We start from the raw sequence: 27895 nt of genomic DNA on the forward strand, positions 1-27895 counted from the left end.
GGATACTTCAAATTTTCCATCAGATCATCTTCAAAATCGGACAGAAAGGTCTACTTTGATCACCTCAACATCAACATCACAATCTATTAAGAAGAAAAGAAAAAAGCGGAAAGGATTTGGTAAATCTGATGGCCATGTACAACACAGTGTTGGGATTGATCAAAGTCCTCAAATATTCAGAATTGGACAGGGCACATCAAAAAAGCAGCCCATGGATCTGCCTGAAAGTAAGCAGGTTCTCAGCATGAACTTCATTAAGGACATCTGATGCCATGGGACATCTTTTTGTATCATATTTCTAACCTTATCCCTTGTCATTTTTGTTTAATTAGTTTTATTTCAAGAATAAATTGTCATTTATGCTCTTAGAATAAATTTTCATTTCTTCATTTCTGTACTTGATTTCATTTGATGATATTTTGAATGGATACTGTTGATATATGTCTTTTGTCGGTTGATGCAGATTCCAGGTTCATGCACACTATCACTTTGTGTCTAGCATGCATCCCCATATGGAGCCAAATGTTGACCACTGGAGTGGCACTTGATGATTATATGAAGACTCCATGCCCAAGGATGATTTAGAAGACACTTGTACCATCAGATATCATCAGTCAACAGAGTTTTTTAACTCTACTTCTATCTTCTCATCATCTTTCTTGTACCCAAATTCCACACCCTACGGGGAATTGTAATAAGTGATACTAGTAATAATGAGTTTTTTGAGTCTGTAACAAGCCTCGGATGTTGGGACTCAGTCAGCAAACGAGTACACCTTGGAGTGTTTTTTTTATCTGGTTAATTATCCCTTCAGAGGCGAATAGTTTTCTGGGTTTTTTCACTCATTTTTTACCCCAAAGCTGGGGTGACGATTTGAAGATTGAGCCCTTAACACATCTTAGTGTCTAGAGTCGATGTATATTACCATACTAGATGACACAAAAAATTTCGTGGAATTTGGTTAAGTCTAAGTAGTCATTTTTAATTTTTTAGATTTCCGCAAGTCAAAAATTGCAAAATTAATTGTATTTAAATTGTAATAACTGTAGTCTAGAGAAGCTGTATGGGGTGTGAATAATCAAAATTATGTCTCTCACCCTCAACTTTCTACTATGACACACTTTGTGTAGGAATTTACAGGGTAAGTTCCTCAAACAGAACACCAAAGGACACCGCTCACAACTAGATCGCAGATCAATACACCAGTATTTTTGACGTGGTTAAAACCCTCAAAGAGGGAAACAGTCCACGGCCTGAGCCAACGCGGCCACTTCAGGCAATTTATTAATAAAAGAATGAAAATTTACATAAGCTTCTCTCATAGTTGGATTACCCTACAAATGACCCTCCATGCACTTTAAATAGAAATCATGGACCAATCGGGTGTCAAGCCACGGATCAAGTGTCGGTAATACCGAGGAGAGAATGAACCGTCGGATCACTACATATCGTGACCGTCGGATTGTAAGTTACAAAATGTACAAGGTAAAGAAACACACTTTACCTAACTCTATACCTAACTCTATATTAGACCAAGTTGTACTTAACTATTTCCTATGTGTCGGAATATCCTAGCATCCCCCCTTAAGAACAACTTGGGATAGGATTGAAGGATTTACAAATATGACACAATAGGAGAAGGAAGGAGGCACTAGAGCCTATCCCCCCTTAGTGACAACTTCCTGAACTCCAACCATAAATCGAAGTTTAGTGAACTTCGCCTCTGTGAGAGCCTTTGTAAAGACGTCTGCAACTTGATCATCTGTTGAACAATATTGCACTTCAAGAACATGGTCATGGATGAGCTTTCTGATGAAGTGCATGTGCAGTTCAATGTGTTTGTTGCGTTGATGTTGGACTGGATCTTTGCATAGCTGAATGGCACTTTGATGATCACACCAAAGTGTAGTCGGATGCTGCTGCTGAAAGCCAAACTCTGACAGGTTCTGACGAAGTGGCTTCCTTACTAGCTTCTACGGCACCACGATACTCTACTTCTGCAGAAGAAAGAGAAATGGCACCTTGTTTCTTGCAGGACCATGTAATAGGTCCTGAACCAAGAGTGAACACATAACCTGCAGTAGACTTCCGATCATCAGGGTCACCAGCCCAATCGGAATCAGTGAAACCAACCAATAGAGGAGATGCTTCGGCACTGTAATGAATCCCAAACTGAACTGTACCTCGAACATAACGAAGTATTCTTTTAGCTGCTTTCCAATGACTTTCACGTGGGTTTTGCATAAACCGAGCAACAAGGCCAACGGCAAAGGAAAGGTCAGGTCGAGTATGGGTTAGATACAGAAGTTTTCCTACAAGTTGACGGTATAAGGTAGCATCAACTTCAGGAGAAGTACAAGTGACTGAAAGTTTGACTCCAGACTGGAAGGGAGAAGGGGCTGGCTTACAGTCTTCCATGTGAAAATGGCGTAGAATATCACAGGCATACTTGGACTGGGAAAGGGAAATACCCTCCTTGGATTGCAAGACTTGAAGACCGAGAAAATAATGTAAGTGTCCTAAGTCTGTCATTTCAAATTTCTTTTTAAGGCTGGACTTCACATGGTTTATAAGGTTGGGATCACTATCGGTAAGGATAAGATCATCAACATAAAGAACAAGAATGATAAGAGACTTTCCCACTTTCTTGGTGTAGACAGTATTGTCAGAATGACACCTAGAAAAGCCAAATTCTAAAAGAAAGCTATCCATTTTGGCATACCAAGCTCGAGGAGCTTGCTTGAGACCATAAAGGGATTTCTTAAGCCGACATACAAGGCTGGAGTATGTTTTTATGAAGCCAATGGGTTGTTCCATGTAGATTTCTTCATGCAAGTCCCCATGCAAGAAGGCAGATTTAACATCCATCTGATGGACTTCCCATTTGAACGAGGCAGCAAGGGAAAGAACAAGGCGGATAGAGTTCATTTTGGCAACAGGGGAGAAGGTTTCAGTGTAGTCAATGCCTTCAACCTGTGAAAAACCTTTAGCAACAAGACGAGCTTTATGTTTATCAACTTTCCCATCTGGTCCATACTTGGTTCTGTAAACCCATTTGCATCTAACAAGTTTTCGTCCCTTTGGTAGAGGAACAAGATCCCATGTATCATTTGCCAATAATGAATGATATTCTTCATTCATAGCTGCTTCCCAATCTGGATGGCCTGAAGCTTCTGCAAACGTGTTAGGATCATAATTTACTGGAGCTTGAGCCAGTAAAGACGAGGCTTTGTCAAACTGAGAACGTGTGCGTCGCTGATCTGTAGGATCACCGGCAAGATCACCTGCTGCATCTCGAGTAGCACGAACCCATTTTGGAAGCTGAGGAGCTAAAGGAGGATCCTGAGATGGTGGGGGAGGATTGTCATCCTCACTTTCATCATCTAAAGAAGAAATGTTTTCAAAAGTAGAAGAGATAGGGAGAGGTGGCACATCCGCCGGACTAGGCTCGCAGGCCGATATATTTTCATCAAATTTTACATCTCTTCTAATGATAACATTTTTGGACTTAAATGGAATAAGTCTATAGCCTTTGACATCTTCAAAATATCCAACAAAAATACATTTTTCACTCTTAGGTTCTAAAGCTTTATGCTTTTCATCTGGAATATGGGCCCACGCTTCACTTCCAAAAACACGAAAGTGACTTACATCTGATTTGATTGAGCTCCATGCTTCTTCTGGAGTGATATTCTTTAAAGCCTTAGTAGGAGTGCGATTTATTATGTAATTTGCACAGTTAATTGCTTCTGCCCAAAAACTAAGACCAAGTCCTTTAGATTGTAGCATACAATTAGCCATTTCCTTTAAGGTGTGATTCTTCCTTTCAGCTACACCATTTTGTTGTGGAGTATATGGAACAGTATGTTGCATTTGAATTCCATTCTCAGTGCAAAAGTTGATGAATGTGTTTTTAACATATTCTCCGCCATTATCAGATCTTAGCTTAAGAATTTGATGTCCAGATTGTTTTTCAACAAAGGCCTTGAAGGCCAAAAATGTGTTAAATACTTCACTCTTGAGTTTTAAGAAGTATACCCAAGTGCGATCTGGGCAAATCAGAAACAGAAAGGAAGGATTTTTCTCATGCGTATGCTCTTTTCCCTGCGCCTTAGTGTGATCTCGGAAAATCAAAAACATTAAGGAAAATATTTAGTTTTCGGCTAAAGCTAACTTTGAGCCACAAGGTTCATTTTTGAAAATATTTAGTTTTTCGGCTAAAGCTAACTTCGAGCCGCAAGGTTCCTTTTTTTTGTATGTCCGTGTTGGGTTTTGTGTTTTTTGTTTTGTAGGGGAAAAGAGCCTTCTCAAAGCAAGCACGCAACCCAAAGCATCAACCCCATCCCCCTCCCTCTCTCTCTCTCTCTCTCTCTCAAACTTTTTGTATAGCTCACTTGGTGCAAAGCTAATTTATGAGAGTAGAGGTCTTGGGTTCAAGTCTCCATTTTTTGGGGGCGGATTTTTTCATTTCCGTACATTCCCGCACTTCGTTAGCGACTTCATCAACTTTTTTCAAAAAGCCATAACTTCTTCATCCGGAAGCCGTTTTCAGAGCCGTTTTTTTTAAACCAGCCTAATTTTTCGAGATCTATCCATTGGAACACTTAGTTTCAGCATCTTTAGCTTCAGTTTCCGTTGAAATGGAAAGTCAATACCAAGTTACCCTTGACAGCAACAACTACTTCCAATGGTTGTCCTACATTGAGGATTTACTTAGAAGTAAAGGTCTCTACAAAATAGCCTCAGGCCAATAAAAGAAACCGAAGGATGAAGATAAGGCTGCTAAATGGGAAAATAGGCAAGATCAAGCACGTGGATTGATAGGGATGTCTATTTCTCCAGATCTTAGATTCCGTATTGCAGAACTTGATACTCCTGATGAAGCAATGAAACAAATCAATAAAGTTTTCGGGATTAAAAATGAGCTTAGAGCCCATCAACTTGAAAATGAGTTGCTTACATTGGACCCTAATAATTTTTCTTGCATTGAAGATTTCTTGTCCAAGTTCAAGACCTTTAGATATCTCTTGGAAGGTGTTAAGGTTAAAGATAGTAACCTTATCTATTCCATTCTTACTAAGTTGGGACCAGCGTACTATGTGTTTGTTTCCACCTTCCATTCTACAAGAGAAGCCTTCATTTCTCAAGGAACAGACTACAAGTCCCCTTCCTTTGACTCTTTTTGTGATTCTTTAATAAGAGAACAAGAAAAACTCTTACACCTTGGTCTTCTTAATCTTGGAAACTCTTCCAAGAAAGCGTTAGCCGCCCAGCAGCAACCAAATTCAAAGAATCCTAAGAAGTCATATCCTAAAAAGAATGGTCCTAAACCAAACAAGGGTCCTAAGCAATTTCAGCCTCAAAATGAAAAATCATTTCAACAAAATGATAAGACAAATAAAAACAAATGGAAGAAGACTGATAGACATTGCAACTTTTGTAATCGAGATGGCCACTTAGAATCCAAATGCTTTAAGAAGATGGAAGCCTTGGAAACAGCGATGAAGAAACATAACATCCATTTGGAGCATTCTTCAACTTCAACTTCATCTTCAGGAATGGCACTTTCTGCATGTGGTTGTCAATCATCTCGGTCTGGTTATGCATTAAATGTATCTTCTTTTTCTCATTCTCATGAGTGGCTCATTGATTCTGGAGCTTCTTATCACATGGCCAAAAACAAAGCCATGTTTTCTTCTTTAAATGATTGTAACACCAAAAATATATATGTTGGTGATGATAGATCTCTTAGTGTTGTAGGGACTGGAACTATTCATCTAGACAATGGTCAGTTTAATAATGTATTATGTGTTCCAACCTTATCCTGCAACCTTCTATCTGTATATCAGATAACTCATTCAGGTGAAGGTAAAATCGTTGAATTTTCACCTCATGATGTTGTAATCAAGGACCTAAGAGATCCTAAACAGATTTTAGCTACTGGCATTGCTGATGATTCTACAAGGTTGTAAAGTTTCACAACTTTGGGTCATCAAATCTTCCCTCAGTATTTGTTGCTCATAACGATGAAGTGAGCAAACTTTGGCATGAGCGATTTGGTCACTTAAACTATTGCTCCCTTCAGCATCTATGTAAAGAAAATATGGTGACAGGTCTTCCTATGGTATCTTGCAGGGATGGTGTTTGTTCCGGATGTGTACTCGGAAAACATCATCGGGACAGTTTTGAAAAACGTGCCTCTTGGCACGCCTCAGCCCCTTTACAGCTTGTGCATAGTGATTTATGTGGTCCACTTACAGGGTAAGTTCCTCAGACAGAACACCAAAGGACACCGCTCACAACCAGATCGCAGATCAATACACCAGTATTTTTGACGTGGTTAGAACTCTCAAAGAGAGAAACAGTCCACGGCCTGAGCCAACGCGGCCACTTCAGGCAATTTATTAATAAAAGAATGAAAATTTACATAAGCTTCTCTCATAGAAGGATTACCCTACAAATGACCCTCCATGCGCTTTAAATAGAAATCATGGACCAAGTGTCGGTAACACCGAGGAGAGAATGAACCATCGGATCACTACATATCGTGACCGTCGAATTGTAAGTTACAAAATGTACAAGGTAAAGAAACACACTTTACCTAAGTCTATACCTAACTCTATACTAGACCAAGTTGTACTTAACTATTTCCTATGTGTCAGAATATCCTAACACTTTGAGGGGTTAATAATGTGTTTTGAACCCTCAAAACCCATTTTTCCTAAGTTTAGTGGGAAATCTAGCAATTAATTAAGCTAGAAATTAAATAAATGGAGAAAAATAAATATACACACATGCTAAATGTTGTGGAAATGAGATGGAAAATTATGGGGGGGTTAAAGAGAAGTCTCAAGGTGATGTGGACTCCTAAAATCAAGGAAAGGATATGTGCTCAAATAAAACTGAATTTCTAGCATTAAAGGAGAAAGTTGCTTACTTGAAAATTCGAATTTGTGAAGTTAATGCACATTTGGGAGGATTTGGGAGAATATTTGGTGGAGATTTTTGTGAGAAATTGTCCCCACATGGGTTACCACCCATATACACTTGTCATTCTATCATAAAATTCGAATTTGGCACATAAGGGAAGAAGAAAATGATGTCCACTTGCTCGAATTTGATTTTTACACTTGGCATTGGAGCTCCATTCAACAAATTCGAATTTCTCTTTGGAATTGTCACCTCATGCCACTTGTTTAATCACTTCTACATTGGGATTGGCTCCAATGCCATTTTTCATTGTCATTTTTCATTGGGATTTGCACCCAACTCTCTATATAATAGAGCCATGGGCTCTCATTTGTATCAGGTAATACGAGCTATTGTACTTGAGGAGACTCTGTGGGATTGTATTCACTACTTGCAATATAATACAACAGTCTTTGGGGTAAAACGTGATGGTGTTATTCTCCTTGCATGTGTGGTAAATTCTTGACTTGTTGTTATGCTTCTATTTATTTCCTCATGCCATTATTTCTTTCATGCTTGTTTCAAGTTATGTTAGTATGCAGCTATCTCATATTAGCATAAGAATTAATTATTTGCTTTAGCAAAAAAAACCTTCTAGTGGATAATAGATGTATCTCTAGGAATTCTTTCCACTGCACTTATTTAATTTCATGTCGATTTAATGATTTGTGAAGTTTTGTAGATGAATCATTATTTGGTCAAGCTTTTCAAGCGTGAGGGGAAATTCTCAGAGGAATCAACCCTTTCTTGAAAAATATTCAAGGAGAACCCGCATGTTTTGAATTCCAAAGTCACATCTATACTTATTTGCGTCTTGTGGGATTCTTTCAAATTTCTTAAAGCTTTTATTTCTTGCATCAAAATATCGAACTTGGAAAAATTTATTTTTTTACGTATTGTACTTCATTTATCAATATCTGGCTATTTCAAAAAGCTAAGTCATGGCTAGTCAAAGAGGAGAGTTTGTTCATACTCTTTGGCCTAGCCTCTTGTAGATTATTTTTGTAACATACTTCGTCGTCATCTTGGTCTAACATTTGAGTTATTTTTGTATCATTTTGAGCAAGATAGTTTGCATGCTTTGATTTGTAGACTTGTTCATCTTGAAAGCATTTATAATATCTTGTGCTAACAATTTAGAGTTTCACTTTTCAGGGTTATTTTGGCTTTCCATTTGAAAACATTTCACTTCAATTGAAGCAAAAAACAATTTCATTCCTTAAAGAGCAAATACTTGGAAGGCACTGGTTGTTTATGTATTTCATGCTTATCTTATGATGGTTATTGCTCATATCAATTTTTTGCTTATAAATCTTAAAGAGATAATATATTTAACTCTAACATCTCTCCTAGAAGTCACGTCTTTTAACTTAACTTTTCATTAGGGACCACCCCCTTTAGCTAACCTATGAGATAGCTCAAATGGAGAGAGTCGAGATTAGTGGGTACAGCTACCACATTGTCGACATAGGTTTGAGATCGTGCTCATCTAGAAGGCATGAGATCCTTGCCTTCTAGATCACATAGTTGAATGCACCATCCAAACAATCCTGATCTCTTAACCCACTAGCTGCCATCTCTACCAACAAAATGTTGAACTGCCTTCTCTCTCCTCTGTGCAACACTAAGCTAGCCAACGCACTCCCTGTTGGAGTTAGTAGATCTGCTTCTCTCTGCTACTGCTCAGCAATAGGGAAATCAAATTCCCTGGCTTAGAATTCTCTAAGAAAGAAATTCCCTCAATAGTGTCTCCTGAGTCCTTCTTCCTTCTGACGCTCTTCTACCCCAGCAACTGCTGCAGAAAATTGTGTCTCACCAGAAAACAGCTCTGCGCTGATGATTCTGCGCTACTCCCTCTGACACTGGCAAACTTCCATTTGGAAATATTTCTCTCTGTCAACTCACTCAAAGAGAGATTTTCCCACGAAAATTTTGCCCTCTTGGCCTAGACTGCCCAATCCCTCTAGGGATTCAATTTCCGCCTACGCAGCACTTCGACTTCCCTCCTCCTCTTCAACGCTGGGCTCTTTTGGCTCTGCTCTCTTGCTTCACCTGCCCTCTGATACCATGTGAAAATTTGGAAGACCCAAATTTCTACTGCAGCAATTGATAAGTTTCTTTTATTTGTCAAATAACTAAACAAATTATTTACTATGTTCTACGGTAAATATCGAAACTAACAGTGTAGCCTGCACTAATTAAATTAATATGCGGAAACAAGAATTTGAGCGAGAAAGAAATAACACACAAGTGACACCGTTATTTTTGGACCAATGTGGAAAAACCCAATGTGGGAAAATCAGTGCAGCAGTTGAGGGTTTGTATTATTAAGCAGTAATTTCTGAATACAATCTTTGAATGCCTTGTTGGCTATCCAATACAGAGAATCTGACTAACAGAGAGATGAGTGAGATATACCTCACACTATCATGGACGATCCAGCATTGATCCAGCCACTAAATGGCTAGCCCCTAGTTGCCTGTGCGCAATCACTGTGTTGCTCTGCATCACAACTTCTGGGGACTGCGTCACTCCTTTCGCTGACCGATTTGCCTCTGGAACTTCGACTTTCTGCCCTCTCGTTCTCACACCCCAGTTTCTAGCTCTAGAACTCAATTCTCTAGCAAATTTTGGATCTCCTCTCAGGCTTTGTGTTGCCTTTGCATGGCCCTACGCTGCCCAGCGTGGCTCTGCACTGCCTCTTCTGGATCTCTCTCTACCTTCTCTGTGATGTATCCCTGGATCAGGAAACTAAGTATCCCTGGATCAAGAAACTATCTCTGCCCCTCAGTGCAGGAAATCACTTTGATCACTTCTTCGGCAACTGCTACACTACTCTCTTCAAAAATCAATCTCTTGATCTCTTACTCGATGTGTGTTCCGAATGCCCATCGAAGTCCTTCTTATAATCCTCTCGTTGAGTAATCAACGGCCCAAATTAGATTCTAATCAATGGCTCAGATCATTTGGACTCTATCTTTGTCTTCTTCTAGAAGTTTCACCCTCAGTTTGATTAATACCCTTTAATTATTTTAATTTCCTAAGTTTAGACCTAGGCACCCATTAAAAATAAATAATTATTTTAATAAAACTGTCTTCGGGTGGAATTTCCCAAAACGATTTTTGGGTATTGTGGAATACATGTGTCCTAGCTTCCCTGCAAATTTTGAGGCTTAGAGCACATTCGATGCTACCAGAAATCAACACCTACAACATGCATAGATTATTATTTGACCTCTTGAGAGGCTTATTCTTTCATTTGTGAACTAGTTTGGTGGGCTTGTCACCAAAAGTTAGATTATTAGAACATTATTTTATTTTTGGGCCTTATGTAGGCCAAGGAGGCTAATTCGAACTCCACATTAGTGTATAAATACAAGTGATATGAGTTCATTTTCTCATCATCACTTTGGATTGGATCTCTTATCTCTTGAAATTTTCTCAATTTTTCTTGGAGCATGAATTGGAGCTCTATGGATGAACTATGATGTGTGGAATCGTGGATTTGGTTTATTTTGTCTTGGAGCTTCTCTATTATCAAATTGTGGATGGTTAGATATACTCTATTACATGTAAGTACACGCTTTTAATGGTATTCTTTTTTTACTTTGTCATATACATCGTACTAGTATTTTCGCTATCTTAAGGGCTAATTGTTGCATGCATTTACTACTTAAATTGTGGTATTGTGCCTCTATATAGCATCTCTCAATGTATGGGCCATGTAATGTGAATGAAATCTCCTAAGGGTAATTCTATCAACGAATGTATCTTGATAAGCCATCACCTTTTACATATAGAAGTATAAAAGCTGCAAGATTGCTTCTCTTTGACATAAAAGGCTAGCAAAGTAGTCTTGAGGCCTCCTTGACTAGGAACCAAAAGACCTCACTCATATTTATCATAGACTCCATTCTCCCAAGACTAAGGCACTGATCTACCAAAAGGTGGTCACCTAAAATCAACTTATTTTCACCTTTTCCTAGGTCTAGCCAAGTTGGGTCACCTAGGGCATCATTTTCCTGGCAAACTATCCCTCCAAAAAGTTTGATCTCCTAGCCTCTCATGCGCTAGTGTTTCCTCAAGACCTCCTCCAAATTTGAGGTCATTCCAACGGTAGAGTTGTGAGAAAAGCCAAGCCCTAGCTTCGAGACCAAACTTTGCCCTAGTATCCCCAAGGCTAGTGCCTCATAGGATCAATTTAACACCTTTGAGTGAATATTCTTTCTTTAATCCTTTCCCCACCTTGTCTAGATTTGAGAAAATTATTGATGCTAAACTCTCACTTCCTAATCTAGGCTGGGTCCACTTGATCCCCTGTGGTCCCGTTCCTTTGAAAGACAATTCTTCAAGAACCATCCATAATACCAATTTCGATAAGGATTTTAGGGATTGGGAAATTCTTTCACAAATCACATCCCCTGAACCTAACCCTTAAACCCTCTCATTCCTCTCCTAGAAGACATTGTACCTTGCTTAGAAAGCAAGCAAGCTTTGTCCTTCAACCTCTTCTGGAAAGGGAATCATTTGGGTCACTCCACATCCACTCATTGATTTATCCTTCATTAGTGACTCCATAATATACCAGGTCTCCTCCCATCAGTGAAAGTCCATAAATAGCAGGGAGGCTTAACTGAGGTGACAATGGGCTAAGCCTCCATTTGTTGCCCTTAGCCTAGCATTTTCCCTTTAGGGATCCCCTTTAGGTCCTATGATAGTTTGAGCGGTAACAGGATCTAGATAGACTAAGACGCAATCTCCCTTTGCTTCTAAGAGTCAAAAAAGGACATTACACATTTGTATCTCAAACACCTTCACTCCTAGTAAAACTTAGGTTGGGTATTCAAAGACCCACCCTCATCAATATTTTGGCCAAAACCAGCCCATTTGTAGAGCTAATTTATAAACCCACACATCTTGTATTTGAGCTTCCTTTTGAGTTCCACTCTCGCAGGTGCATCTGTATTGGGTATTCACATACCCACACCCCTGTTGTATTTGAGTTTTCCCAATGGTGTTCAAGCTCTCTTAGATATGTGGAGTTGGGCTCTCATTTTAGCTATCACAAATTTATTAGCATTAGGTATTCCCACCTCTTCTCTTTTAAGGGATGTTCGTTCAAGCACTTTTTAATCAGATGCAAAAATCAGTGCCAACAATATTCCAGTAGATGTGCAGTATTCTTTGTATGTGTCATCAAACACTCCACTAGATGAACAAGTCAATGACAGTATTTTCCAGCAGCTAAGAGGTTCATTGGTAGCATTCTTTCAACAGATGAGCAAGTCACTAATGACAATCACCCAGGGGATGAGCAGCTCAAAGTTGATTCCTATTACTTCTATACATGATGTTCATTCCAGCAATTATTTATCAGATGGGAAGTTCAGTATTATGTTCTCCCAAATCATGCATAGTTTAGTGGTAGTAATACTCTAGGAGATGATTGGGTCCACAATTACAACAACATGTAATTCCAGAGTAATAAAAGCATATTTGACAGGTTCAAAAATTGGCATGACAACCAACTGTCATGGAAAAATTGCCAAAAATGATTCCAGGAATCGCACAGCCCAAATGCTAAAAGAGGAGGCTCTGTGATTTATCATTCCAGGACAGCATACATAAGATCATTGGATATATGTCTCAAAAAAGTTGGTAATTTCAGCTACATGGCCTTAGCTAGTATTAACCTTCAATGCATTCAAAGGCATTAACTTGTTTTGTCAAGAAACAACCAACACTCTAAGTGTCAAAATTAGTACTTGAACTCATCAAATTTTATAAAACTTTGTTAGAATGAATGTATCTTCAAACAAATGACTGATGTTAATTGCACTTTAGAAATTTTGCTACAGCAACTTTAAAGGTTTACCTTTGCCTCTGTTCACTAGACGATTCTCGAAACTCTATATCACGTTTCCGCTGCTGTATGAGAGCATATATGCAGTTGCAAGTGTGGGCAACTGAAACCTGTGAAACACATCATGACTTAAGTCACCTCTTAAAGAAAAAGAATCCCAACCAAACACCCATTACTATACCAAAAACATAGAATTCAACAATCTACAGATTTGGTTGAATTACACACGCATTTTACAGATACCTAACACTGTCTAAAGTAAAAGCTATACAAGCACTCAATAGAAAGCAACAAAAATCAAAGCTAGTTGTTGATTTGCATTAACCTATCTCTTCATGGCAGTAAGTTCAAGTTTGATAATAAGGTGAAAAAAGGATTTAGGCAAAATAAAATAGGAAGAAAAAATATCTTTGCTTTGCAAATTTCAAAAATGCATCTACATTTTGTAGAAGCCAAAGGATATGATCTCGTGATAGCATGATCCAACCGAAATCTAAAAGCAATAGAAAATATGCATAAATTTGGAGTGCAAACTTTACCAAGCTGATCTTTCTTAATGTTTTGCTAACAGGTTTCCTTCTGGTGGTTCCGAATCCAATAGCCTTGGGAGTAATAAAATATCAATATTGTGCATGGAAAATTTGACTTTGCTGATAAAAGACCTATAAACTGCAACCAAATCTATTATACAGCCCAATGTTTCTTTTAACTTCGATATTAATTCTAGCTTAGCATTTTGAGATTTCTATGGACTTAAAATATCTGTCTGAGAGAAAATTACTGAAAAAAGCATGCAATAAAACAACCTTATAATTCCATCAGGATAACAAGATAAAGGACCCATTGTACCATTGAGAAAAAAAAATATAGTTGAATAAAATGACAATAGTTCTCCTTATTAATACAAATACTAGCACCTCTCAAGCAAAAAAGCATGCCAAAACTTCAAAGTCTAGGGTGCTCAGCTACTCCAAATTAATTGCCACCGATCTTGACAGAAGAGTGAATCAGATCAGTTTTCTAAGACAAAGTTTCGAGATTTTAACATTTGCAAATGTAACAAGGACTTTAAACACGAAGCCAGACAAAGTACTAAATAATAAGAGACACCAGAACAATTCATATTTGCCATGATTATTACTGTTTCTAAGATTAGCTCCCCAGCTTGATACTCAGTTTTTCCTTGTGTCATGTGTCTTTTGACATCTGTTTTGTATCTGTTAGCCATGCAATGGATCATTTGCTTTGTGTTGAAGTATGACTTTGAAGAAGTCCGAGATTTGGACAACCAAATCCTCCTCAATTGCCCCCTTCAACTAACAAAGAGGTAGTTTGAGATTCTGAGGTCATTCAGAGAATCAGAACAACCTCTTAGTTCCAACTATGCAAAGACAAAGAGAGGCCATGCTGACAAACACAACATCTTAACTATCAAGGGAAATGGACAAGGTGTGGGATAACATAGAATCTATCCAGTGTTGACAATAATACCAAGGAGAAGTGTTACTAGGCTTTTATTCCTTTTAGCCTAGTGAGCACATTAATGACTTTTGTCTCAATGACATTTATGAATTATATTAATGTCATGGGTGGAAAAAATACTTAGAAGTGTTGTACCATGTACTTTTTTCTAATATTAAAGTCACTTGTACTATATAAAGTGATTTTATGTGTAAAGTACTAAGTGTACTTTTCTAATATCAAAGTGAAGTGAAAAATCACTATGAGAAAAATTAGAAAAGGTACACACTTGAAAAAGGTACTAAGGGACTTTTAAGTGATGGGGCCAATGTATGAGGGGGGTCATTGTAAAAATTCCTAAACCCGGAATCCCTACTGCAGCAAACTGATGTTACTTCTCCTACTTGTTAATCCATACAAGTTATTTACTGTGTTCTACGGTAAATATCGGAGTAAATACCACTGCAACCTTCACTATTTAAAATAATATGCGGAAACAAGAAATTGAACAAGAAAGAAATACACAACACATCTACACAATTATTTTTGGACAAATGTCCCAGAAAAAACCCAATGTGGGAAAACCGGTGCAACAACTGAGGGTTTTATTATTAAGCAGTAGTAATTTCTGATTGCAATCTTTGGATGCCTTCCTAGCAATCCAGTTACAGAGAATATCACTAACAAAGAGATAAGTGAGGTTACCTCACACTATCACTGGAAATCCTGTCTAATCCAGCCACTAAATGCCACTCGCTACCTCTGCACAGTCACTGCGTCAGCCCAATGTCACACCCTCTAGGGACAGCGTCACCCCTTCAACTGATCGATTTGCTGCCCAGGAACTTCGATTTGCACCTTCTGGTCCCACACCCTGACTTCCAGCTTCTGCAATCGATTCCTTCAGCGAATTTTCGGATTCCCTCTTGGCTCCTGCGCTGCCTCTACGTGGCTTTGCATCAACCTCTCTGGCTCTGTGTTGCATCTGCCTTCTCTGCTAAGAATACTCTGACCGAGAAAGGTTTCCCTTCGGATACTATCCTTGCCCCTCACTGCAAAAGATCACTATCGAAAATATCTCTGACAGCTGCTCTGCTTCAGAAAAATCGAACTTTTGATCTCCCCTCTGTGTGCTTTCCAAGAGCGCCTCAAGTCTCTTCTTAGATTTTTCTGTTGAACAACCAACGGCCCAGATTAACTTCTAATCAATGGCTCAAATCATTTTGGCTTGATCCTCGTCTTCTTCTAGAAGTTACACCTATAGTTTAGATTAATACTCATTAATTATTTTAATTTCCTACGTTTAGACTCCAGGTCCCATTAAAAATAATTAATTATTTTAATAAAACTATCTTCGGGTGGAATTTCCCAAAACGATTTCTGGGTATTGGAGAATGCACGTGTTTAAGCCTCCCTACAAATTTTGAGACTTAGAGCACATCTGATGCTACCAGAAATCAATAGACATTTGGGAGAATTGATCTCAACCACACATATTGAGATTTGAGGATGAAATAACAACCATTGGATCCTAGGCTTAGGGATTCAATCTTTTCCAAGGAGACAAAAGAGGAAATGGGAGGCTTATTTTTAACTTCACACTTTAGTGAAAGCATGAAAAGAAGAGAGGCGAAGAGAAACTTCATGAAGGAGTAGAGATTGCAGCGAGGAGGAGGCACGAATTTCTAGAGGAAGGAGGTCGTACAGCAGTACAAGAATCGAGGAGGCCGCAGCATGAAAATTGAGAACATCAGCTACAGCAGGCATGAATTTTGAGGAAAGGAGGCACGAATTTCAAGGATCTGTAGCACAAAATTCGAGGAGCAAACAGCTCGAATTTCGAGGAAGATTCTGCTACTGTCAGGACCAAAATTCAAGGCACAAATTTTGGGACAACAGTCACAAGCAGCGTGAAAAATCGAGGTGGGTTTCAGCAACTGTCGGACACGATTTTCGAGGCAAAACAGTCACCTTCAGCACAGAATCGAGGCACCTTCCAGCACAGATTTCGAGGCAGATTCTGGGCACCTTTTTTGAGGAGTTGGGCAGATAATTTAATGCAGAAATTATGGGCATAAATATCTGTGAAAATCTGGTTTTCCAGTGGGCACAAATTTCCAGAAAAAGGGCATTTAGTGCTACAGTAGAAAAGGGAGATAAGTACTGTGTTTGTTTTATGTACTTCTTCATGGATAAGCAATAAAATCCTGCTTTGAAAACCAGTTTTCCCCAATAGGCTGTGGAGTTTTTCCAAGGTTAGATTGACCAAAAACTAGTGTCTCAAATGTGTTGAATGTTTGCATATTTTTTGCATTAATTATCAGCTGATAGGAAAATGAAAAAATAGTAGAAGCACTCTTTAATGTTTGCAATAAATGCATACTGAATTTTATATCAGCATGACAAAACATGTGGGTTGGGCCTAAACAAACACATGCAAACTTGTAAACTGGGACAAGGGTGTGGATTATTTACTTTCTACATGGTATCAGAGTTAAGTTGAGGCTCGTATCTCAATTTTCACTCAGCTGATAAAGAGGGCAACAAGCATCTAAAGTCTTCAAACAGTGAACCAATACCTTTGAAACATTGTCAGAAACCCAAAGACTTCAGCGGTTCAGAGGGAGGAGGTTCCAGCTTACCGATTTGCTCCATTTTGTTGGTTGTGGGGTCATGGCTACTCCGTTGAGAGTAGAGGACAGATTGGCAGGGGCTGAAAACTTTGGCCCATGGAAGGAGAGAATCAAGCTTTCACTGGAGGAAGTTGAAGTGTGGGATGTTGTTGAAGCAGTTGTACAAGCACCCACCAATCCAGCACAGTTGGTGGAGTTCAAAAAGAAGAATGTGAAGGCAAAGAGGATCCTTCTAGATGCCATCAAGGACCATTTATTATGTGTCTGGGATTAGGTATGCATATCAAATGTGGGAGTCTTTGGTCTCTTTGCACCATAGTTCTAATGAAAACAGGAAGGTGGTGTTGAGACAAAAGCTCAACACTAAGACTAACAATGTCACCTCTTTCCTCACTACAGCCCCACGGGTGAAGGATGAGTTAGCTACCATTGGAGAGGTTGTTCCATAGGAGCAGTTGCTTAGAATTGCCTTAGATGGGCTCACCGAGAAGTGGGATGGTTTTATCCACAACTTGGTGGCCAGAGAGCACTCTCCTGGTTGGAGGAGGATGTGGGACGATTTCATCTAGAAGGAGATCAAGAGTGTAAGGGGTGGCAACAAGAGTGGTGGGGGAGGTGAAGAGGAGAATGTTGCTCTTGCGGCAAAGGACAAGAAGGGTAAGAAGGTCAAGAAGGGATCTTCTAGTGGAACAAAGCAGGAGAAGGGGAAGCAAAAGGCTAAGGAGAAGGACATGAGCAAAGTGAAATGTTTTGCTTGTGAGAATATGGGTCACTATGTTGTTCAGTGTCCCAACAAGAAGGGTAAGAAGAAAAAGGGAGTTGCAGCTTCAGCAGATGTGGATGATTTTGCGGCTATGTTTGATTTAAAGTGTGATTTGGTGGTGAGTTTAGCCACTCATGTCACATCTTCCACAACGGAGCATCCTGCCATATGACCGAAGTTAGAGAGCAGTTCACAAGCCTTTTGGAGGATGATATTGACTATGAGGTTGTGCTTGGCGACAACTCCAAAGTCAAAGCGGCAGGGATGGGGACAATTTCATTTCAAAGGGAGTCATCACCTCCTCTAAAGGTGACAGTTGTTCTTTATGTTCCAGGGTTGACGAAGAGTTTGATATCAATCTCTAGCTTAGAGGACAAGGGGTATGAGGTTCTAGATGGGACAAGTTTTGATATATCACAGGGGATCCAATATCGAGTTTGCTCGCGTGATTGGAGCTCGTAGTGGGAGACTATACAGACTTATGTTCCAACCACTTAGAGTTATGGTAGCATAGACCACTAGCAGTGAGTTCCATGAGCTATGGCACAGGAGGATGGCCCACTTGCACCATGGAGCTTCTCAGCATGTTGAGTGAGATGGTTACAGGTTTGCAGGGGTTGTGCTTTGGGAAAGTACACTAAGACAACTTTCCAGAGTAGTGGTAGCAAAGCTGCAGGTATCCTTGACTTGGTTCATTCGGACGTATGTGGTCTTATGTCCCATGTTTCATTGAGTGGATATGAGCACTTGTTGAAATATGTAACTAGGTTCGGTCTTCACAAATGTATTTGAGTCACAATGAAATGTACTTATCAAAAGAATGAAGAAAATATTTGTATTATTAATATGAATTATTAAAGCATGGGTTTCATGCTTGGGGCATCTTGTTTTAGGTCAAAGTCCCTGTTAGCTCTGCTATGCAGCGTTGACTTTCTAATGCTAGAAAGAAGTCTGGTCTGTTTGGTTGTGTCCAAAAGGGGGCTTACATTGGTCACTTTTCCCTTTCTTCCCTCACCCCTCTCACCTTTAATCTTCCTCATTTCCTAAACGAACCTTCTAAATCCGACAAAATTCCCTTTGGCCTCAGCCCTAAGCGCAAAGCTAAACTAACCATAAAACCTTATCCATATGCCTTGTGCGCTCGTAACCCATCGCACCGCATCCCCGCCGTTGATCAGCCCTCGCCAATCCAACGGCTCGCATCGCACCCGATAAAGGCAACCCGCTCTACCACTCTCCACCGTCAGATCATCTCCACCAGATCTGACGGCCTTCGCACATATCGCGAGAACAACTAGATCGAACGATAGCACGTGATGAGGGCGGTTTTTCTCTCTCATCCGCTGCTATGTGTCGTTCATTAAGTGGAATCGCGTGGCCCCGGGCAATTACCACTTAGCGCCCGAAAGTTGTGCGATGAAAACCGTTACCGCCTAAGTAAACCACCCCCACCCGTTAGCGCCCGCGCAACTCCATCGCCCAATGACCATCTGATCTGTCTGCTGCAGATCTAACGGCCCTGACGCACCCCGCTCCCACCTCGGCCGATAGCCTTCGCCGAGCCATCTCCGCCATTCATCTTCCCGATCTGACGGTCATCTCTCTCGCTCATCCCAACTGTCCACTTACCCATGCATCCTACGTCCTACGACCATTCTGTTGCCCGAAGAAGGAGATGACCAGCTCTGCCGGACTGGTTACAGTAAGATCCCCAACAACCACATTAAACAGAAAATATGGCCAAAGGGAGAAAAGGACATAGCACGGCTCTGTAACAGAATTTATCAGTCATGGACTTCACTGCTGCGAGCATTCCAACCGCCTAAAGGACAGCACAGCAGTTGTGCAGATCAGATTTACACAGTAAAGCAAGCAACCTCGTTCAGAGACTCCATCAGGCAACTAAATGCAGTTGGTGGTCAATTAAGACCCCTCCATACCTAAACGGCCAGGTGCCATTGTAATGTAAACTTATAAATACCCAGAAGAAAGATGTAATCAAGGTTGGCATTTGATGTAAGATTCAACTTCTGGAGACTGTAGACACTCTGTAACTTGCAGCGTCTCATCTTCATTTTCAGCAATGCAAGCTTCTTTTGTTGTTAACTGCTCACTGTCCAGTTTCTTTTGTTCTAAGCTTGTGCCTAAGGTGTTGTATTCTTGATCTCTTGATGTTTAACACTAGATAACTGTCATCTTATCTATGTGTTAGAATATTGAATGCATCACTGAATAGGTTGCTCAGGTTTCTTTCTATCTGATGCAAGAGAGTTGTCATCTTGTCTTTGCATCAATAGACTAGAGTTGCAAGTTTCTGTACTAGTCGCAGCAGACCATCACATGGTCTTGTGTATCTGCTGGTGTGGTTAGTATTCTCCGCTGGTGTGGTTAGTATTCTCCATATTTACCTAAATATCTAAAATGTGAGCATTGGTGGTCTAAAGCCTTGTAGTCTGAGGGTGTTCATGCATGTCTGGAGTGAAACAGAGTAGAAGTGGTTATCTGGCTTGAACCAAACCATCATTCCTTCCATTAAAACCTTGCAACGATAGTTGAATTTATATGTTACCAGGCATCTCTGAGCTACAACCTAGGAGAGTTTCTTGGAATCCTAACAGTCCCCATTGAGGACTTCTAGGATTTATTCAGAGTCATTAGAGTACTTCTTGGGCTTTTGAATCATGTAAAAAAAAAAAATTTTTGAGTCAAAAATGAATTTAGTCTCCTCCACACCACGTCGGCCTCCAGAAGGGTAATTCGAACTCACTGGAAGGCTAAATATACAAGGCAGTTCGAATTCATTTGGGGGGATTCACTCTCACACACATAGTTCGATATCTGAAGCTGAAAGTTGGAAGTGCAGAGTTGGAAAAGGGCTGGAAAGAGAGCTGGAAAGGAGTGCGAGTTTTTGGAGGAAGATAGAAGACACCAAGATCGAAATTTTGGGCTAACTCTCTCTCACTTCTAAGGTGTATCAAGGGAGATCAAAGTTTTCCTAGTCTAGTCGAAGTTGTTGTTGCCGCTACTATTGGGTCGAAGCTGCTATTGCATGTTGATGCTGCTAGGTCAAAGTTGCTTTCGAAGGGTTGTCATTTGCAAGAAGGATTGAGGGTTGACATGGTGTGGAGGAAGTTTTTATCTAGGTCAAAGAGTCTTGGATTATCTCAAGAAACTACTGAAGGAAGAATTGTTCATTGGGTTTTTCCCTAGATAGGGGTTTTTCCCTGGCTGTCTTCCTACATCTGTTATCCTTGTGTTATTGTTTTGGTAATTGCTTAATGAACTAAAAGATAAAAGAAGAACATAAAGATAAAAGAATCACAAGTAATTATCTATATAAGAAAATATTTCTGCCTTTCTGATTTTCTAACATATATGACATTCATTGGTGACCACTCCAAGAGGACCTGGATTTACTTCCTGAAGACCAAGGGTGAGGTCTTTTGGAGATTCCAAGAGTTTAAAGCTCTTGTGGAGAACCAGACAGGGAGTAAAATCAAGGTGTTGAGATCAGACAATGGGGGCGAGTATACTTCCATAGAGATGAGAGAGTTTTGTGGGAGTGTTGGCATCAAGAGGGAGCTCATTATGCTTTACAACCCTTAGCAGAACGGGGTGGCAGAGAAGAAGAACAAGACCATTGTGGGTGCAGCTAAAGTGATGTTGCATGATCGGAGTTTACCTTTCTTCTTGTGGGTCGAGGCATGTAACACTATTGTTTATTTGCAAAACAGGAGCCCACACAGAGTCTTGGGGAGCAAGACTCTTGAAGAGGTGTATACCGGCAAGAAGTCAGAAGTTGGGCACATCAGGATATTTGGGTGCCTTACATATTCACACATCCCTGAGGAGAAGAGGACGAAGTTGGAACCCACTGCAAAGAGGGGTATCCTAGTGGGTTACAGTGAGACCAGCAGAGCCTACCGTATCTATCTTCCTGCACAAAGGAAGATTGTCCTGAGGCAGGATGTAACATTTGAGGAGGGGAGGGCTTTGCGGAGGTCTCAAGAGGTTGTTCAAGTAGAGCAACAAGCTCCTCAGCAGGGGGCACATTACAGGTTTCAGGAGCATCCGATGGTACGTCAAGATCAGGTGGTTCACCTTCTTCAGGGGTGACAGGTCCACAGAGTACAAGTTCACCTGGTTCAGGATCACCTGGTTCAAGCTCATCAGACGCAGTGTCTCAAAGTCCAAGATCTCCATTGGTTATAACCGAGCCTTCCTCGCCAGGAAGAGAGGTACCAGTTGAGGATTTTCCCATACCACCACAGAAGACTACCACAGGGAAGAGGAAGCCAAGATGGCTTTAGGAGACCCTGAAGGAGGCTCAGGAGGCAGTGGGGAGACCCAAGTGGTCAGTGAGGGAGAGAAAACCACCATAGAGGTTGGGTGGCTTTGTGGCAAATGTTGTGGAGACAGAGCCAGCTAGTTTTGAGGAGGTCGCTAGTCAGCAGATATGGATGGATGCCATGGTGGAGGAGTATGCCTCTATCACGAAGAATGATGTCTGAGAGGTAGTGCCACGATTTGATGGGAAGTCAATGATGACTTTTAGGTGACTCTACAAGATCAAACATGTTGCGGATGGCAGCATGGAGAAGTTCAAAGCTCAGTTTGTGGTGTGGGGGAGTTTGTGGTGTGGGGGTTCTCACAGGTAAAGGGAGTTGACTATGAGGAGATCTTTGCACCGGTTGCTCATTATACTTCCATTAAAGCAGTGACATCTATAGTAGCTGCGATGGGATGGAGGATTCAACGAATGGATGTGAAGACCGCCTTTCTCAATGGTGTTATAAAATGTTGAGAAATCTAGGGCATAGGAATTTAGGCGATTTCCCTTTGATGATAATTGCTTGTGAATAACTTTTACTTCTTTATATTAGGTTCTTCTTTTACTTAGATTATTATAGTGACCTCCTTCATCAAACAGCTACCAAACCATAAAAGATAATGAGACAAGAAACATAAGATGTAGGCGATCAGCCAAGGCCAAAACCTCTCCAACTTGAGAGGAAAACCCAAACAAATTCTTCTTCTTATAGAATCTTCAAGTGACGAATTCCAAGACCAAGACCAAGACCCTTGACTTACCAACAACTCCAAGGCCAAGTTACAAGGCTTTCATAATCAACTTCTTCTTTCTTGAGTCAACACTAGTCAAACTGCTTGCTTTCTTGTGGATCTCGACTACCCTTCAGATTTTGACCTCTTGTTTCAGACTTGCAACTCTCGACCTCTTCAGAAACCCTAGTTGCAGCACATGGGAAGGATCACCACCAATTTGTGTACCCTTGTTCCCTTCGCTTTGGATGGAGACTTCTTCTACTTCAATTCAACTTGTATCCTTGACTTGTTCTCCTCCTTACTTCGGCTTCCTAGGATGACTGTGATAATCTTGGCTTCCCCTGCAGCAGATGATACCACTTCTCCTCGCACGTGTGAGAGATACTAGCCCTAAAACAGACCCAAAACAATTCGTCTTCTTGTTCTTCCTTCTTTGCTTGGAGAGAGACTCTTCTTATGTGATTCTCACACTTCCTCTTTGAATTCAAATTCTTGATCGAATGGTGTGTTAAGTGAGGTCAATCTCTTTCTATAAATAGTGATCTGCTCCTTGAAATAAGTTGACTTGTGTAAAGGAGTAGGCCGACATGCTCTTTAGAATGGTTTCTAGCTCCTTTGGAAGGCCAACTTGAACAAATGCTTGTGACAAGGTCTTGGAGGGTTAATGACTCAAACAACTCTTTTTACAATATGTAACATGCCCAAATAGGTCTTCAACAAATGGCATTGACTTAAAAGACTTTATGACTTGATGACTAAACCTAATAGCTCACAATGAGAGCTTTAACTATTAATAAATTCTTTGATCATGAAACCCATGACTCAACATTACAAAATAATTTTATTTTTCTTCTTTACATCAATCACATAAAATCATGATTACACATATCATTATGAACACTGAACCTAGTTACATATTTCAACGCTCCCTCTTAACTAGGGAGGTATTCATAATCCATACAAGGTACTTGGACATTCTCAATCTGAAGAATTCTCATAAGAAGAGTCGGATTGGTAACCCATTTGTTTAGCGTCATAACTTCCAGCATTGTCACGTAGCAAGGCCTTGACTAACAGCGTTATCTTTCCACAAGATCAGAGCACAATGCTGGTGAGACCAATGATTTATAGACACCTTCATCAATGTCTCTCTCGGAACATACCCGCATGGGTTCACTCAAAGTATGTTCCACCAGGACTATTCTTATCTTGGATTCCCAGTCCTCAAAGAATATCAATCCTCCACGACTACTCTTATCTTGGATGCCCTACCACATCCTCAAAGAGTATCGGATGTTAGATGCTTACCCAATCCTCCATTCTATCTTCCAAAGTGAAGACAAGAATGATGTGTCTATCTCTCCCTCTCAACTTAGGGAGGACATACCCATTCCACTGAAGGAATGTACCCAAGCTCCCTCTTTATCAGGGACTTGACCAAGCTCCCTTTTGACTAGGGACTTGCTTCCAACAGCTCTCTCGGTGGAGATCATGGGATAAACAGCTACTTGTAGAACTCCTTTCTTTGATGTCATGAATTTCTTCTTTGTCATAGAGTCTACATCTTGTGGGACTTCTTCGTAGGGCATAGACCATCCATCACTTTCATCCATGAGTCATGTCAGTCATGTCATCATTCCTTTCATTGGAAAGTGATTCATTAGTCCATATTTGGCCTTCCTTCATGCCTTGTTGCCATCTTCATGTCATGTTTCCTTAAGGACCTTTCATCTTGCCACATGAGCATCAATTGTAGAAGACTTCCATAGCTCTTCCCTTAGCAGCCCTGCATAAGCCCATCCAAATATTGTTCAAAAATAAGAGATGATCATTAAGTCAAAATTACCTTTGTGATGGTCTTTCATCATGACATCTTCCTATTTGCATCAACATCCTGCATACATATTGACACATCTCCAAAAGATATATATTGTCAAGGGTCTCTTTCTTTTTCAGACTTCGTCAGGGTCTTTATATGTTTCATGGAGATATCATAGTCAAATATTTCAGTCCTTGGGTGTTGATTGTCTTCTCCATAGTTGTATTTTTCATGATCTCTTCCTTTCTTTTTTCACACATTTCCTTTCAAGAACTTCCAATCAGAGTTCCTCCAATTTTGTCAACTACCTCATATTTCATATGAGGACATATTATATTGATTTCATGATCATCTAGTGGAGCATCCTTCCAAAGGAGGAGATCCTTTCTTATGATCATGCTCTCGAAGTAGAGCATTCATTCATAATATCTGCAACCATATGACATGACTTATATATATGCATACATACCTCATTTCTTCCTTTAGGTCATCTAGATTTCCTTTAGCAGCTTCCTTGATTGAAAGAACTTCAATCTCTTGACCTGCTTCACTTCTTTTGACATTATACCATCATCCCATGAATTCGTACAAGTTGGAATTCTTGATGAAACAATTGCTCCATTTTAATCGGTGAACCTTCCAATGAAGATTCTAATAGAGGATCTTAAGTATCCTCATCCAGCAAATGTTTTCTTTTAACTGATGTATGATGAGCTTTGTACTAGATGACTTTTTCTTCTTCTCATAAGTACCACTTATGCTTCTAATGAGGTTACCAAGAGTTATATCCTTCTATAGGTGACTGCCATAGACTTCTGATTCACTTATCTTTCATGCTTCTATATGATGATGTCACGAGCTCTTGCTTTCAATGCTTCGATGAAGCCATGATGCATCCTATCATGCTCCTTTGTGACTCATGCTAGTATATCTTACAACAGAAAACTTGAAAAACAGGGACTTGAAAAGAACTAGGTGAGGAAGACTATCTCAATCATAGTAGAGATCTTTTACTTCCTCTTTCTTGGATTTCTTCCTTTCAGCTTCCTCCACTTCTTCAATGATATGGGATTCTTCTCTTCCCCTTTTGTTATTGTCCTTCTTGAGTTTAGGACAATCTCTCTTCTAATGCCCATATTCTTGACATCCATAGCATTGAACTTTAGCCATATTCTTCTTCTTTTTCTAAGGACCAAATTTTCCTTTTCTTTTTATCATTGTAGCATATGCTTGATTTTGCTCATTTGATCCTACATCAATTTTTGCCTTCAGACGGGTTTCTTCGATCTTGCATAGTGACCATAGATCCTTGAATGGAGTAGCTTCTTTTTCCCATAAATGATTGATGTAAAGTTACCCCATTCCTCTGGTAGTGCATTTAGTACTACAGTAGCCATCTCCTTGTTAGACATTATTTCTCCCAGATCTTGAAGTTGGTCCCTTATTTCAGAGATCCTCATAAAGCATGAGGTTATTCCTTCTTCTTTTGATATCCTTAGCTTGTAGGGTGTGAAATTCCTTAAACCGGAATCCCTACTGCAGCAACTGATAATATTTCTCCTTCTTGTTAGATTTAAATGAACAAGTTATTTGTACTTTCCTATGGCAAACATTGAAATACATACACTACGGCCTACACAATTTAAAATAATATGTTGAAACAAGAAACTAAACAATAGAGAGATACAACAAAAATGACACAGTTGTTTTTGGACATACGTCCCCAGAAAAACCAAATGCGAGAAAATCATTGCAACAGATCTAAGGGTTTTTATTATTAAGCAGAAGTTATTTCTGAATACGACCTCTGGATGCCTTGCTAGCAATCTAGTACAGAGAATATCACTTGGCAGAAGAAATTAGTGAGATTACCTCATTCTACACTGCAAGTCCCATATGATCCAGCAGCTGAACCAACGAGTCCCCGGCTACTTCTGCATTGCCCTTGCGTCAGCTTCTAAGGCACTGCGTCACCTATATTGTGAATCAATTTGCTCTCAAGAGCTAACTCCAGCCCTCCCAGCTCAAAACGTTAGCCTCCTCACCAAATTTTGGACCTCTGCATGGAAGGCTTCTGCACTGCTCTGCGTGAGCCCTTCCTGGCTCTGCGTCACCCTCTCTGCCAACTGTGTTGCCTCCTCTGTGTGTCTCTCTGCCTCTTTGTTGAGTATTCTTGGCTCCGGAGAAGATCCTCCAGCCAAAACTCTCTCTGCATCTCTCAACGTGATCACTATGAAATCACTGCGTTGCCTCTAGCTTCAGCAATTCGATCTGACTGATCAACTCTCTGTGTGTCTTTCAAATGACCCTCAAGCTTCCTTAAAAATCTCCTCGTTAACATTCAACAGCCTAGATTAGAAGCTAATCAATGGCTAAGATCATTTATGGTTGATCCTCGTCTTCTTCTATAAGTTACACCCACAGTTAGATTAATACCCATGAATTATTTTAATTTCCTAAGTTTATACTTAGTGTCCCATTAAAAATAATTAATTATTTTCATAAAATTGTCTCAGTGTGGAATTTCCCCAAATGCTTTCTAGGTTCTTTGGAATACATGTGCCCAAGCCTCCCTGCAAAATTTGAGACTTAGAGCACATCTGATGCTACCAGAAATCAACACTCCCTCTTAGCGAGGAATGTGCTCTAGCAATGCCTCCCACTGAAGCATCACCTTGACTTCATAACATCGTTTTCTGTGTTGCTAATGTTTGACACGTTGTCCATCAACTACTGCACTGCTGCTGCAACTGTACTGCTACTGACACTACCACTGTCAACACTGCATTCGTACTACAACTCCCTCTGAATTTCTGCATCCGTGTTGTTGTTGGCACTGCCATTGCCAACTGCCCCTACACTGCAAATTGTTGTTGCTACTGCATCAGCAACGGAAAAACATCCCAAATTATTGAACAAGTGTTTAGCATAGATGCATCTCGATGCTGAAGATTTGATCGTTGCTAGTCCCACGCTATCCCTTTGAAGCTACTACGTTGTTGTTGCTACTGCATTGTGCCTCCCTGCACTGCTGCAACTCTACTCTAAGCTGCTCAGACTTGTCGTTCTAGCCACTGCATCTGTCGCTCCAACACTCCTTTGCACCATCTGACACTTAGTCCATCCTGCTACTACTGATTCGGGCTGAGGTGGGTTCCTCAAAGATCCTGCCCATCTGTAGCTCTTTCGCACTACAGCTCTAAATCAGCCCACCTCCCTCCTAGAGGTATCTCGGTTGTCATGGGGAACTCCTCCTTCTCGATCTTTGCAAGTGCAGCCTTGGGATCGTGCTTCTCATCTTTGTCCTTCTTCCTGAGAGGACA

The 27895-nt window shown here is 40.3% G+C and overlaps 1 protein-coding gene across 2 annotated transcripts in view; it reads right to left on the reverse strand.

Moving 5' to 3' along the window:
* Positions 1–27895, reverse strand: part of LOC149146516 (uncharacterized) — a 317259-nt gene that overhangs the window by 261772 nt on the left and 27592 nt on the right. For both annotated transcript variants that reach the window (XM_089447797.1, XM_089447798.1), the window contains exon 4: positions 12845–12942. In XM_089447797.1, the coding sequence (XP_089303923.1) occupies positions 12845–12942 (98 nt within the window). The remainder of the gene's footprint in view (positions 1–12844; positions 12943–27895) is intronic.

The sequence above is a fragment of the Pinus tabuliformis genome, chromosome X, assembly GCF_031772625.1.
Source record: "Pinus tabuliformis cultivar Carrire ecotype Pingquan chromosome X, CPIR1, whole genome shotgun sequence".
NCBI lineage: Eukaryota > Viridiplantae > Streptophyta > Pinopsida > Pinales > Pinaceae > Pinus > Pinus tabuliformis.